Source organism: Vicugna pacos, chromosome 30, assembly GCF_048564905.1.
Source record: "Vicugna pacos chromosome 30, VicPac4, whole genome shotgun sequence".
NCBI classification, from domain to species: domain Eukaryota; kingdom Metazoa; phylum Chordata; class Mammalia; order Artiodactyla; family Camelidae; genus Vicugna; species Vicugna pacos.
In genome coordinates, this window is record NC_133016.1 from 18253175 (window position 1) to 18269677 (window position 16503).

The 16503-nt window shown below is 35.3% G+C and overlaps 1 protein-coding gene across 2 annotated transcripts in view; it reads right to left on the bottom strand.

Annotated features, from left to right (window-relative positions):
- Window positions 1-2898: 2898 nt before the first annotated feature.
- Window positions 2899-16503, bottom strand: part of ME2 (malic enzyme 2) — a 47369-nt gene continuing 33764 nt past the window's right edge. For both annotated transcript variants that reach the window (XM_006205775.3, XM_072952223.1), the window contains 4 exons: window positions 14317-14419; window positions 7889-7959; window positions 7024-7122; window positions 2899-5872 (listed from right to left, as the gene is read on the bottom strand). In XM_006205775.3, the coding sequence (XP_006205837.1) occupies window positions 5705-5872; window positions 7024-7122; window positions 7889-7959; window positions 14317-14419 (441 nt within the window). In that variant the 3' untranslated portion in view covers window positions 2899-5704. The remainder of the gene's footprint in view (window positions 5873-7023; window positions 7123-7888; window positions 7960-14316; window positions 14420-16503) is intronic.

Genomic DNA, 16503 nt, shown 5'->3' on the forward strand with positions numbered 1-16503 from the left:
CTCGCCCCCAACAGCCCTCTGGGTAAGGTGGTGGCGGTAACCCGCGAGGACCCTAGCGCCCAAAGTGAAAAACGTCTACTGTTCTGCTTTTTGTTTTCAAACAAGTGTTTTCCCAGATGCTTTGCTCTTGCGTATCTTTGTGTAATGTTTGTGTAACGTCGGTTCTTTTGTGAGGGTGGATCTTTCCAACTTAATCACTAAATCTAAAAGTTTAAGCTTGAGGTGCTTTAGAATCAGAGATCCAACTAGTATTACTATAGATCCTGAGTCTCCGCTTGATTCCACTTTCCAGTTCCAGGGATACACCGGAATGTTTGCTGAAAATCTGAAGCTCCGTGCTGGGCGGCACAGGTGTGTTCTTAGCGAGCTTGCAGCATAGCCTGCCGGACGCGCGAGTGAACAGCCCGAAATGCACCTGGTAATTACAAACCACGCGGGGAAAAAGTCTTTCGGTTTAAATTGAAACTTTCAAAAAAGTCATGACCTGTCCCAGGTCAATGCTGGATGCACTGATTTTTGCCCAAATGCTCGTGGTGGTTCAAGTATCCAGCAGCTTCATAACAGGAATAGAAGACTATTCCATCTTTTTATCTTAAATACAAAGATGAGTAAGGCTAAGCAATGACTTTTGCTGTGTGGCTTCCTTCAAGGCAACAATTAATGCTTGGGATGTTATCAAAGGGAACACAATATTAATTGCAAAACTATGGTTTCAATTTCAGTTAATTTTAAGGTCATTAGGTAAAGTATAATAAAACCCTAGGCAGAAATCTTATTTTGTCGACCACTTAGCTAAAATCGGTTTCAGATATTCCTTGTTCCACACATACATTTTATATTACTTCTTTCTGTTCTAACCTTTTAATGGAAAAAATTACGGATATACACATAATACAATAGATATCATTTAAAATACATCTTACAATTCAAATTCATACTGACATTGGCTGATTCACGAAGTGTATAAGAACTATTGAAACTGATTTGCACAGTGATAGCAGTTGGTTTTGTGAAGATTACAAGATCGAAAGATGTTAGTTGATTGGAATTTTTGGTGGAATTTATCAAATTCAAAACCAAATCTTTTATGTTTATATCCAATACTTGAAATGCTTAAGACTAATGAATTAAATAGGTTTATATTGTATTTGGATTATAAATGGGAACAAAGTTAAAATCAAATGAACTGGTAAAACACATTTAAAAGGACCTAAGACTAACCTTATAAGAAGTGAAAAATTTTCATCTGAACTAACGATTCTTAAAGATAAGGTATTTAAGATCCAGATAAAATCGCTGAGGTCTGAGGTGAGACAGGGCTCTGCTTCTCAACAGCAGAGAAGTTGGGGAAAATCTCTTTAACCTGTTAATGTCTCCTTCTTTGTAAAAGAGACAGTGACAGAAGGTGATTTTGAAGATTAAATATGCTGACACATGTAGATGATTAGAAGAAAGCCCAGCACAGAGTAGAGTGCAATCCAGGAATTTAGTTTATCATTATTTGCTAACTGAATATACCTAACGTGTTGGTGATAATTCAATGACTATATGGGAATCAATGACTTGTGAGACTATACCCGTAAAATTAGGAAAGTCAGGGAGAATAGTTTTCCTAGAACATAAAAGGACATTCTGAAAACTGGGGAATACATACCCATAACTTTCCCCTTCGTCTTAAAACTTTTAAAAGTGTGCTGAATGGAGGGGTGATTGCCCAAAGAGCAAAGTGGCAAATAAGTTTTTATTTGGAAAAACAAGATCAGTTAAATAGCCATATGAAAAAGAATCAGTTTATTGGCAAAAACTGTTACAGAAAGATGCAAAGCATACAAGTCATTTAACTTAATTTGTGTATTTTATACAACTGAACTATGCACACATTTCCATCCCCTGACTTACTGAGCACTACTTTCCTTATCCAAGTAAGGAAAATAATTATTGTTTTAAAATCTAATCACTGGTTTATCTGAGTAACTCCTGGCAAGGATTAAGGGAATTATGCAGTAAGAGTCATGTCCTAATAAGGCCCAGTTGAATTTATAAAATTTGGAACAAGGCAGAGCTTTTTCTCCACTTTTATTAAAACATCTTGATTTCAAATAAGGGGTAAGTTTTCCATAGTCGAATTATCTTGAATATTTTAAATATTAAGTATGTTCCTTTTTAAACTTGTCTGTGGAGGACTTAATTCATTTTAACATTCAGATGCACATCGAAGTGCAAATCACAATTTGATTGAGAGCCAAAGCAGATAATGAATATCTCTGACGTTTTCTATGAAGTCAGCAATGTGCCTGTACCTGTCTTGGATGAAAATATGATACTGGTGCTCCTTCATTCTTTAGGACAGTCCCTTCAAAGGGATTCCACTAGAGAGTTTTAAGCCTTTTATTAATGTTCACAAGTATTATGTATGCTCAACAGAGCTGGCCCATTTTGGTGAATTCAGCAGAACCCTGGAGCTGTTCAGGCTTTGAAGAGGTTCTTTTTGAGGGATACCGAATGGGCTTGGGAAAAGCTATAGGAGCATCTGGATGAAGTATTTTTTCTAAGGCAAGACTTTTCCCACTCCCTTACCACCCCCTTTGGGCGTTCTCAGTTATCTGAGAGTAAATAATGCTCCACACTCCTTAATGATTACTGTGCTTTGCCTTGATTTACTGGCAATGCCTTTGCAAAAGAGAATGTAGAATCATATTGCCCCAGAGGCTAATAATTTAAAGAAAAGACAAAGGATAGGGTAAGTCATATCATAAGATAACCAATAATAGAAAACAAATATCCACTTGATAGCAAATCTTGTATAAATGAAAACTGGTTGCTAGGTTTTACTTAACAAGCATATTAAAAATCTAATTTAGAATTGAGCAGTATTCTAGTTACATATTTTCAGAAAAATCTGTTTAAAATTTCTTTATTTTTGTTCTTCTGAACATCTTACATAGGTTGTACATAACAAAAAGATTCCAGGTGAGAACACATTATCAGTTATGGTTTTCATAGGAAATATATACTATCTGAGCACTAAATTCACACACACACACACACACACACACACACACTGCTCAGTACTGTGGAGCAGTGCCACTCTGTGCCAAGAGAATGGGCATCACCTGGGAGATGCACCTTGTCAGAAATGCCAAATCTCAGGCCTGCCCCTGATGCACAGCATCAGCAGGAGGAATCGGATAGCTCTCCCGATGATTCTGATGTCCACTGAAGGTGGCGAATGGGAGGGCAGGGGAAGTGTGTGCAGCAGAACCACCTGGGGACCTAATGAAAACACACCTGCCACAGTTCTGCTCCTGGTGATCCACAGGGGAACAAGGGGGGCGAGGCATCTGCATTTTAAAGAAGCTTCACAGTGATTTGGTGGCAACTTCCCGGTTAAGAATCCATCCCTTAAAAAGATTTTAACCAAAATCTTGAACACTTTACCCATTATAGTCAATAAACCTAACACACTCACTGGTTATCCAATTTGTTTCACAGTACAGGTAGTGGTCTCAGATTAGAAAAACAGGTATTCTCATTTTTCTCTATTAAGTAATTTGACAGACTACAGAATTTCTTCTTCAAAAGAATGAAAATGACTGTCCATTGCTGTTTTTCAAAACAATTACCTTCTTGCTAGATCAGAGTTTCTATAGAAGGTCCAAATGTAGTTTCTTTTCCAACTTGCTGATGGTTCCTGCCTGTATTCTTAGTATAAATACTAAGACATTCTTTAATTTACATCCAAAAACTGTTACTTATTAAAATACTAGTAAGTAACACATAAGGAAAACAGGTAGCTTTTAAACATATATGATTGCTGGCTTATTTAAATAAGCAGGCTATATACCATTTGGCCTTGTTTTTCCCTAAAATATTTATAATTTTCATGAATACTGTATTAGACATATTTAATAAGCAAACATTCTAGTAAAATTACTTTAATCCAGTATGATCCTGCCTTCAATAACCATTAAAGCAAACAACAGGTTTGTAATTATTACACTCGTAATGTTAAACTAAAACCAAGATTTCAGAGAATATTTTTATGGGTGATTTTGTTTTGACAAAGGTAACATGAAAAACATAAACCTTTCATATTTAATTGAAACAAATTGTGACCTGATTGCTTATTTTACGAAACAGGTTTATATAACAGACCTCTGACTTGACTCATCTGTTATGAGGGTTTAACCATTTGCATTTCCCCATGCTATATATGGCAATGCCATTTCTAGCATTCTTAAAACACTGAATTATATTCAAAATTATTATGAATCAATCTTTACCTATAAGTAAAAGGAAAGAGGAACATAAAAATGAAGCCCTTATATCCCCATACAGAATCACACCTAACCTATCAAGGACTGTGGAGGGAAATATCAAATAATGTGCACACTGGTATGTAGCTATGAATAATTTCTTGTTGTTAAGATTTCTAGAATGGGCATTTAAAAGTTTTGCTTGTTTCCCCAAAGCAACTGTGTCAGGCTTATATATAGCAAACTACCACTCAAAATGCTTTTGGATTTTCCCTTAGAACTCTCCAATGTCAGCCACATGAAAAAATTGGTCTCACTAGCCAACTGTTACCCATTTTACTGCAATTAAAATGGCATTTACTGGTCTGAACACCTCTCTTATTCATCCCTACTTAGCTCTAAATTAATTTTGATGGTTTCAAAAAATTAAATCCATCTTCAGTGGACAAAGAGTTGTCACTACTAATGATATTCAAAGGAATGTATCATCTGAACATTCCAAAATTATCTCAAGTAATAAAGAGCATCTCTGCTCTTTAGGAGTACGGACTCTCCAGTCAATGTGAGTCTAAATACGGCTCATTTAGATGTGAAACATATGACCAATTCGTCAAAAGTCACACGATGTCAAAATCATAATTTATGCATTAAGTATCATTTACCCCTCTTCAGAATCATCTAGAAGTAAAGAAAATGAAAATATTTGTTTCTCCTAATAAGCAAACCTAAATTTCTAGTTGGGCAATAAAGCAGCATAACTGAAGCAATTAAATTTAAGATACTACCTTTATTTTAAAGTTACACTGTGATTTTTATATACTACTGGAAACAAAGACTATTTTGTTTATCTGTCTAAAGACAGTGGTAGCTCCCATTTCTCTAATGTTAAGTTTCAGTTTCAGAAGATAAATAATAGGGTAGATTTTTCATATTTCTCTCCATCTATCTGCTGGAAGGGACCTGCTGAACAGGAAGGTAAAATAAAGCAGAAATAAAAGAACATTTCTCAATATTGACAATTTGTCCTTAGAATTAGGTTAAATTTGGCTTCTTCTCAAAATTCTGTACTCATAGGCATAGAAGTAAATTTCTATCTTGGTAGCCCTAAAAGAGCTGGGTTAGAGAAGACCATGAGCTGTACTAGGCAGTAGCAAATACTCTGGCAACAGTGAACAAGAGCACAAGTGAAGACATTCACAAGTACATTTTTAATCTCTCTTTGATGTGGTATGAGTCAGAAATCAGAAATGAAAGCATTATGGTCATCTGATTGCAGGGTGCCTGCAGGCATTGACAACGTAGTCAACGCCTACCGCGTACGGGGCAAAATAAAGTGGTGGGGGAGAACAAAAACACAGAAAAACCCATGAATTTGATAACATTATCGCTTTCTGTCTGGAAAAAAAGAGTTCCGTGAAGCATGGAAAGTACTTCTCCGTGCCGTGCTTCTACTCCGCTATCGGGGGCGGGCACGACCCAGACTCGGGCCAGTCATACACATCCGGCAGCAGGGAATCATATTCGCTTCGCCATATTCGTTCTCGAATGAATTTGGCCTTGTCCTCGGGTTCTGGGTATCGGAAAGCCATTTTATTAGCGTACAGGTATTCTGTAACCTGAAAAATATAAAAGATTACTTGTGTAGGCTTTTATGTTAATACAAGGAGCATTCTCAATCAATTGGTGCTGGGGCAACTAGTTAACTACCCAGAAAAAAAAAAAAAGTTTCTCTGTTTCACATCACACACTAAAATCTCACAGGGATTAAAAAATTATATGTGATTAGAAAATGTAGGTAGGTATTTATGATTTTGGAGTGGGAGAAAGCATTAACATTCATAAGACATAGGAAAGAATCCATAAAATAAACAGATCATTCCATTAATTTTTCAAAAAATGGTATATCAAACAATTCCAAAATTAAAATATATGACAAATGGGACAATACTTGTGCCATAACAAACAGAAGGATCATTGCCCTTAATATTTAAAGAGCCCAGTATTAGAAAGCAGAGGACAAATATGGAAGAAATGTCATTGTTCAATAAGTATAAAAAATCCTTCAGATTAGAAAAATGCTTTAAGTAAAAATAAAATACAATTTTTACCTATTAAATATGAAAAATTAAAAAAATTCTAAGTATTCGCAGAGGTATGGGAAAACATACACTCATATCTAACAGGTGCAATGTAAATCAATACTTTTCTGAAGAATCATTGGCAATGTATGTGTATCAGAAGCCTTACCATGTTAATCCTTTTGTTCTTAGGAAATTTATCTTAAGAAAAAAACAACCACATATGCACATAAAGACTGCATATAAGAACATCCAAGGATGTTCACTACAGTATTATTTCTAATAAAATGAAAGATGCTAAATGTCCCCCAAAAAGAAAAATGGTTAAACAAAGTATAACAAAAAGAATTCCACAAAGCATTAATGATCAGGAGAATTATTACTGATTTGCATGGGAAAAGGCGTACAAGATATTACGTGGAAAAAAATGCAGCAAGAAACCAATTTTAAAAACAGGCACAGGTGACTGCACGTGTGTACATATGTAATATGTGTTTGGGAAGTAAGACTAGAAAGCAACAAACCCAAATTAATAATGTGGGTTATATTCTGGTAGTAAAAATATGGGTGACCTAAAATTTCTCGTTTGCTCCCTCTAAATGTTTTCAATTTTTCTCTAAAAAACTAGTGATACTTGCATAAGAAAACGCCATTAAAATTTATGTGAAAAGGTATAAATTATTACTTACTTTAATAGCAATGTTAAGAGAAACTTCCTGAATATTAGCAAGTGGTGGGTAAAGTCTCCCCTGAGCTAGCTCTTTATCCGTCAATTGACTTGTCAGAGCCTGATGAAAAAAACAGAATTTCACTTTTGTTTGCTTAAATAACAGAATAAGGACCTAACAAAATGGGAAAAGGGTTGGGGGAGCAGAGAATAATACAGGAAATTATTTCTAGCAGGAGTACACTTACAGTACTACAGAAATTAAAACTGTTCACCACTGAGCAGTATAGAAATAACCAGATTTAAAGATTTACAGACATATTCTATTCAGTACATACAGAGTTTGGCATAATTACAACAGCTACTATAAAATAGACATTGATATCTGTATTAATGTGAGTTCTTCAGAACTCATATTGCAAAGTCTGGACCTCCAACAGGCCAGCACTCCAAATAAACCAGTACTTGTCCATTAAAAAAATGCACAGAGTACAATGAATATATGTATGTTCATGTGTAACTGAAAAATTGTGCTCTACACTGGAGTTTGACACAACATTGTAAAATGACTATAACTCAATAAAATAATGTTTAAAAAAATTCATGGAGCCACATTTTATCTATGCTGTCACAATTATGTTACCTTCAGATATGTATGATACAGATACAGTATGTATATTATGAATATGAAAGGATTCATAGCTCACAAACATTTGAAAAATCATGGTGAGTTACTTTTATGCCAAAGTAGAAGGTAAACCAAAAAAGTAACTTCCTTTCCATTCCTAAGGCCAATTTAACCCATTCTCTTTCTGCATTTAAGATCCATTCTTCTTTACAATTCATCCTTTATAAAGTTCTAACAAAACACTATTTAAAACATTTACCTTTGCAGCTTCTAGGAAAACATGGTCACTGATATGCCGGGTGTTACAGAGAATAACAGCTAAAGCCACACCTGGAACACATTTTAAATGCTTTATTTAGTAAGGTCACTTTTTAAATTATGAGAGAAGCCAAATAAATTCATCGATTAAAGCAAATTAATGGTAACCAACCTCCACCCCAAACAGCCCTTCCAAAAAAACAAAGCAGCCAAGAGAAAACAGAAATTTGAGCATTAAAAATCAAATGATCTTTAACTGTTATAATTCTTATTTACTAGAAGAAGTAGTTTTAGAAATATCAAACGGCTTTTCTCAATTTAATTTTCACATTTATCACACAATTCATCAGCAGTTAACAGAAACATCAATTCCCAGCCCATCTCTAATCCTCCATTTCCTTGCTCTACAGAGGCAACTACTTTTCATTCTTTTAGCTGATTATTTTAATGCTTCTTTCTTTCATTCCTAAACAGCTTGCTTCTGTTTCTTCTGATTGACTTTTAGTTTTAGAGATCACTAACTCCTTCCTGAGGGAAATGAGTAGCTTTCTTGCACATTTCCAGCCTTCTTCCCAACAGAGAGCACATTGGTTGAATCAATATCCAATGTTTCTTTTATGGCTTCATAAGTGCTATTCACAGCTGAGCCATGAATTAACATGATATCATAACTTTTCCTCTTCTACATAATTTCAGCTACCTCATACCTCCCTAACTTCATCCCCGAGAATAAGTCTCTGCTGAAACTCTGATCTAGCCTAGTCGCTTTCCATTTCACAGAGTTATCATCCTGGAAAATCTCTTCATCTTCATGGGGATTCCCTTCGCTTCTAAGTTGAGTCCACTTTCTAAATCTCACTCGCTTCCCAGTACTTTTGTTACTGTCTTTTTGGGATAGGATATATTCCCCAGTCGTCTTCTGAAAACCAGTGCATGAGAGATACATTTTTTGAAATCTTGCATTTTTGAAGATGCGCCCCCTCCTCCACCTCCCACTCCTAATACTTCTAACTACTTTCCACTTATTTGATAGTTTGTCTGGGTTTAGAAATCTAGTTTGGAGATAATCTCCCTTCAGAGTTGTGAGGTATTGTTTCAATACCTTCTAGCTTCCAGCGCTGTTGGTGACAAGTCCGGTGCCAGTTTGATTCCAGATCCTTTTTCAGTGATTGTCTTTTGTTACATCTCTGCAAATACGTAGGATCTTTTTTTGTACCCAATGTTCTGTGCTTTCACAGTGACGTATCTTGAGGTGTGTTATTTTCACCCATCACGTTTGGCACTTGGTGGCTGGGCCTTTCCTATCTGGAAATCTGGGTCTTTCAGTTTGGGGAAATATTCATGAAGTCTCTGATAATTTCCTTCCCTCCATTTTTGTTCTCTCTCCCTGAAATTTCTATTTTCTGATATTGCACCTCCTGGATTAGTCCTCTAATTTTCTTCTTTTATTTCCCACCTTCTGATATTTGCTCCACTTCCAGGGAACTTCTTCAATTTTTTCTTATAATCCTTCTATCAAATTTTTCATTTTCCAGAGCTCATTTTTGTTTTTTTTTAAATAAAAGTTTGCCTTGTTTCTGGAATTTGTTTTGTCTCCATGAGGATACTGATAGTTTTTTTTAAACATTCCATCTCCCCACATAATCCCTTTTCTTAAACTGCTTTTTTTTCTGTGTGTCTAGCTGCTTTTATGAAATAAACTGTTCATATGAGATTTTAAATGATCGGTAATCTCTAAGTGTTTCTTACATGTAAGAGTTAGGAACTAAAAAATTCACTGATTGCAATGAGAATGAGGATGGCAAACCCCAGGCTGGGTTTCACACTATTCAGAGTGTCTCAGCAGTCTTTACCAGAGTGGAGAAGTCACTCAGTTACTCAGGGATGAAAAGAAGATCATGGAGGTTAACAGCTTCCTTATTTTAATCTAGCCTCTAGATACTCATTTTTTTAAGTTGAGTATTTGTCCCATATACATTTCAGGTAGTTACTTAAATGTTTGGGGGCAAAATCTATTGTCTTCTTACATTTGTCTTATCTATTCCATATTCCCTTTCATCTTCTTTTCTTGCCTTTTGTATTTTTTAAAAAATGATTTCATTTCCTCCCCTAACATTCTCTTACCATAATTTGGAAGTTTTTCCATTCTTCTAGTGGTTACCCTCAAATTTATAATATGCATCCTTATTAAAATTTCATGTTAATTTTTAATTTACCATCCTGCCACAAAATGCAAGTTTCTCCTGAATTTAACTCTATTTAACCATTAAGCTATTATTGTGCAATTAAATTTTGTCTCTGTATCTTTCAAAATCCCACATCATTACTGTTTTGCCCCATGTGTGCAACACTCATTTTATTTAACTCAAATATTCACAACTTTCTTTGCTCTTCATTCTTTCCTACATCTCTTGAGTTTCTAGCTGGGATTACTTTTCTTCTGCCTAAGGAATACTCTTCAGAATTTATTTTCCTTCCTTACAGGTCGACAGGTGCTCAATCTTCTGGGGTTTTTTTCCTTCTAAAAATGTCCTCATTTTGCCTTAATCCTTGAAAGATATTGTCACTGCGTAATGAACCTCCACTTAACAAGTGTCTTGTATAAGCCACTTACATAGATCACTCCACTGCCTTCTGGCATCTGGCTGCTGTTGAGGACTCAGTCGTCTCCTCGGTCTGACAGTTGCTCCTTTGAAGAAAATCCTGTTGCTCTGGCTTCATTCATAGTCTTCTCTTTGTCATTGTTTTCTGAAGCCTCACAATGACGTTCCTAGATGTGGATTTCACCGAGCTCCCTGAATATTGTATATGGACGTCATTCATCAATTCCCAGAAATTCTCAGCCATGAAGCCTGCAAATATTGCTTCTGCTTCATTCTTACACTCATCTTCCCCTGCGATCTCAGTTAAATGCATATCAATAAACGGTCCGTATCTTACTTGTTTTTCTGTTTTCCTCTTTTTTCGGTCCCTGGATCGTTTCTTCTGGCCTACCTTTCATCTTATTAATTCTCTTTGGTCTAATTTGCTATAAGCATCGTTCACCGAGTTCTTAATTTGTTGTATTTTTCAATTCTAGAATACAGTGTTACTTGGCTGCATGTGTCAAGTTTGGCTTTTATTTCCATAAATATAATAAGCATATTTGTTTCATAGCACTTGCTTGATATTTAGAGTTCCAGAGTTTTCTTTTTGTTGCACCTGCTACTTTTAGCTTGTGTTGTCTCTTTATGTGCCTCATTATCCTTCATTTTTAACTGGGATTGTATTTGAAATTTTATTTGTAAAAAGCAACTTGAGGAATAGGATAATGTCATCTTGTGGCAGAGAAGATTTGTTTGCTTCTGCTGGCACTTGTGGGCACTGGTGGGCCCCAAACAAAAGCCTGAGGTTTTTCTAGATCACTTCAAGTACAAACTATACCCATACTCCAAGGTACAGTCCTTTAGGGTTTCAGCCCAGAGTGGGAAGTGGTTCACTGTAATCCCATCCCTGGCAGGTGCCACAGTCCACCTTGTCCTCCCTCCATGAAAAGCATGGTTTTACCATCAGCCACTTCTTCCTTATCAGGAAGTCTCTGACCCTTTTAAGGTTTTATTTTTGTTGTTCATCCAGTTGTTATAATTGCTGGAGTAGGTAATGCAAACATTACCACAGCCTTAAGTTTTTAATTGCTTTATGAACAGACTTTTGGCCAATCCTCCTGTTTTTAAGCCCATTTTAACCTCCACTATCAAATCATTTTTATGGATATACTTATAGTGCTAATAACCATTATTAATAAAGTTAGGACTTTGAAATGTTATATAAAAGTAATCAATTACCGAATTCTTTATTAGTCATATGTGATATAAAAATGGCTTTGTTAAAATCAGCAGAAAAGTATTCTTTTTATGTTCTGATGACTTTATGCCATAGAAACATTGCTGGATGGAACAGACTGATTTTGAACATGACTAAGTTCTAGAAAGAGAGCATCAGTGATGGGAAAAATCTCTGTTACAGATGATAGGTCTTAAGAGACAAGCAGAGTAAAACTCCAGACAACCACAACTACACGGAGAAAAAAGGAGGAAAGCACACCTGGATATTCACAGGCCAAAGATCTCTACGTTAACAGGTTATAATAACATGCTTTACATGATGCCAGCCTCTGTATGCTATAAATCGACCTGTCGTGAAGGCTTAGTTAGAGCCTGCTGTCAGCGATTTAGGGAGAGGCCCACAAGAAGGAAGACACAGTACAAAGGAAATTCAAGCCAAATCCTTATTTTACTCAACATAAGTCTTTCATTAAAATGAATGAACTAAGGATCACCATAAACTTAAAGAAAATAAATAGCACAAAGGAAGAAATATTTAAAAGAATCTTAATAACTCTCAGGAGAGCTTTGAAAGGATGCTGCAACCATTAAAAAAAAAAGGCTGTTTAAGAGTTATTCTAGGATAAGAAAAGGTATTGCAAATAAAAAAAATTGAACCTACTAAATTGAGGATATGACAGTAAGCATTTACTGTTAATTCCCTTTGGTGTGATACCAGTATTACGGTTAATTTTTTAAAAACTTACTTTTTTAGAGACACATACTGAAGTACTTGTATTAATGAAATTATATGGTATCTCTGATTTGCTTTAAAATAGCCCAGGGAAGGCGGAGTGGGTGGGAATATAGATTCAATAATGCTGGCTACAAGTTGACAAGTGCCAAAAGGTGGGAGAATGGGACATGGGACTTCATTCTTTCCTCTACTTTTGTGTATGTTTGAACTTTTCCATAATAAAAAGAAAACAGATTGTTGAAACAAAACAAACACTAAAAGTGCTAAAAAAAACAAAAGAGAGATGAACATCCCCCATATTACAGAGCAAAAAAGACAAGAGGTAAAAATGGAAATACAATGTACCAGTCAAGGACAACAGAGGGATGTGACCATGGTCTAACACTAGTTGCATGAGGGAAAAACAGAAGTAACAAATGGAAGGAGAGAAATGAGGGGGGAAAAAACAGTAAAACAAAACCAAAAAACAAAACAAACAAACAAACAAATCCTTTGGAAAAGAAGATACAGTAAACTGGCCCACCCACAGACACGCATGGTAAGTGGAAATAAAGCCCATACCTGGATGCATCCCACTAAGCTTTCAGAAATCTAAGGATAAAGAGAACATTTAAGCACGTTTAGGGAGAAACAGCTCGTATGTATGAAGGAGTGAGAATCTCACTGACTTCAGATTTCTCATCAGCAGTACTGGGAGCTAAAAGTGAATGGAGAAATGTTTTCAAAGGTCTGAGGAAAATGACTTTGAATCTACAAATCTCTACCCAACCAAACTATCAGTGAGAGAAGAAAATAAAGAAATTTTCAGATACATTAGAAACTCAGTTATCATCCACGCTTTGTAAAAAATGTATTAGAGATGTATTCCAGAAAAATGAGACCAAGACAGAGAGGAACAGCGTACATGCTAACAGCAGAAGCACCACAGAAATGGTTTGCTGTGGAGCAGGGTCAGGATGAAGGGAAGAAAGCTGGCAAGAAATTAAAGGAGGCTTCATTATACCTGACACTTAAAAGACTCTGAGTGTCAAAAATCTGTGATACAGAATTACATATTCTGCTGTATTTATCAAACCACACTCTTGTCTAGACATCAATAAAATATAACCATGTAATTTCAGAATCAATCCATAGTCAAAACATGGAAAACAACAGAACACAATGTAAGTTTCAAAAAACTTCTCTACAATGTAGAAATACAGATGTAGAAATACTGACCAACCATAATTGAGAGATGGAATAAGAAGGGATAAGATAGTTAAATACCAGATTTTTTTTCACTGCAGTAAGCTAATAAAAAACTATCTTAAATTGCTTGCAGGAGCTCTTTAACTATACTGTATAGAGATAAAGGTAACTACTAGGAAAACTAAAGGTACTAATGTAAATCGAGAGATAGAGAGAGGAAGGGACGTTCAGGAGGTGTTTTTATTTCACAGGTTCACACATGCAGTCTGGAGTTGGAACAATGGAGATAAGGGGAGGTAAGTGTGCCAGTCGTGACGGTAACCATCAGAAAAACTCAAAGGAAACCACAACGGTTACAGCTGATTAAGTGTGGTAAGGAGATACCAAGGGGAGACAAAGAGGGTTAAACAATTTTTTTTTAACATTCTGTTCCTTGCGCATTTATATGAAACATGTACTACTTATTTCTAGCATAAAAACAAGTTTAGTGAGCAATATGAATAAACAAATTTCCAGGGGAAATAGAACAAGTTGGTTTTGCTGAATTCTCTGGCTTTTCCTGTACATTCATTCCAAAATCCTAGAGTAAATACAGTGGTTCACTTAAATGCTAAAGAATCTCATAAGGAATTTTAATGTGATTAATGATTAGTCTATAACATAAAGAATGATGGTATTTACCTGGAAATATATACACATTGTTTCCTTGACCTGGTGTAAAGACTTGCCCATCACTGAGTTTCACTGGCTCAAATGGACTGCCACTGGCAAACAAACACCTTCCCTGTTGAGAAATGAAATAACCTCAATTTTGTTACTTTATGTGGACTAGAAAATTGAGATGAGTTCAAAAAAATTAAACCTTGTAGTAAAGTAGACCAATATATTATTTGCAAGCAGGCATAATTTACTATATAACATAATCCTTTCATTAACATCCTTATTAGACTGAGGATTGCTTTATGCATAGCATACATTCAAATAAAGTTGAAGAATGTCCATTAATAAGCTTTTTAAAATGTGACACTTCTATTTCCTTTAAAACTCTGAAAAATGGAGGTGGCCCCAAAATACTATCTTTCATAATAAAACTGCTATAAACATCTGTGAATGAGGGGAAAACATCAAAAATTAAATAAGCTGTGGTTTACTGTACATCGGCTGTTTTTGGCTCTGCACCAGGTGCTTTATATGTGTTAACTCAGTTAATCTGGCCCACATAAAAGGCTTATGAGATTACCACTGTCTCGATTTAAATCAAGAAACTGAAGAAATTGACTCTGGACAATCTGAAGATCTACCATGCATAGTAATTATTGCTTTTGTAAGACATGCAATTTCAAAATGCTCTAAGGTTTAAGCGCAGAAGCAAGTCAGCTATGCTAGTGGTGGGCCCAGATGGCTATCCTGGACCCACAGCTCCAGCTGTAGCATTTTCTACAGCAGCTATTACCATTCTCAACCTGTCCAAGCATAGCTTTACTTGTGACAAAAATTTTGCTTCTTTGAAGATTAAGGTTAGGTCATGGTTAATGCTGTACGTGTTACCACAATAATAATGTATATAATAATGTAGATTATTTGGGGGCCACCATAAATTTTAATAGATTTATAAAGTGGATTATACAGTGAAGCTCTTTATGGGAAAAATGCTATGTCTTCATGGCATCGGTAAATGTGGAGATTTAGAACAATCGTGGGCATCTTCTCTAGAATGGCAAGATTCAACAGAAGTTCATTCCAGGCCATCTTTTTTCTCCTTCTTCTTCTTCTTTCATAATCAATCTATAGCTTTAAAGTAGCCAGATCTTAATGATAACATTCTGAAGTCCAACTTGGCCTATTCTTTATTCTATGAAGAACTTACCATTAAAATATGAAAACTTTTTTTTTAAAGTATTCTTCTCACAAAGCAGCAGAGGGTGTTAGAGTTACATCAAGACATCCCTCCACCGAACACAAAAGGGGACTAAAAATTTAGAGGTTAAGTATAGATACATACATTTATACCATTATTTTATGTAACACTAAGGGAAAAATTATGTAAAATTAAACTCTGACACAATGCTTTAACATTTTTAAGAGATAATAATTTCAAAGTTATAAAAATTGTGGGAAAAAACTGCAACTTAGAACTGATAAAATACAGTATGTCAAACTAATTTCCTTGGGGAATTTTTATTCATTCAAATAGTGTATATCTATTACAGAAATATTTATTCAAAAAATAAAATCCTTAAACATTTGAACAGTCTTCCACTGATACAGTGCTATTGCCCAAAACATTCAAATGTTTTATATTTTGGAAATGCCAAAGCCCATTTATACACTGAGTATATTTATCAAACAGTCATTATACAAGACTAAGATTTAACTTGGGGGGGCAATAACCACTAGTTTTCAGTAGTAAAGACTGGTTAATAGGATAAGCAATCAAGCTAAAAGTAAAACCATTCTTTGGCAAGAGGAAGGCAGTGTACTAAAGAGACTAATTTAAAAAAAAATACACATCTGTATGCTGACATTGTGGATGATTTCAAAAGAAAAGATTTCAATAATTATTAGAAGTTTCAGTAATTATTGTAACTGTTGGAAGCCAGTAATAAAGAGAATGTATTTTGACTAACAGAGTAATGATACAGAATCGAAAGGAATTTTGAGAGAATATACGAGTCAAAATAAAATCTATAACAATAGAAAAAATAATGCTAAATATATCAAGAGCATGAATACTGAGTTCAGAAAGTGCAGGGGGAGAGTTCTGCTCTGGCAACAGTGTTCCAGTTGTCGTCTCACACCAGCTGTCCCTCTGCTACCAATGAGAAAAACCGGATCAAATATATTAAAAAATACTAAATGCTATCAAGA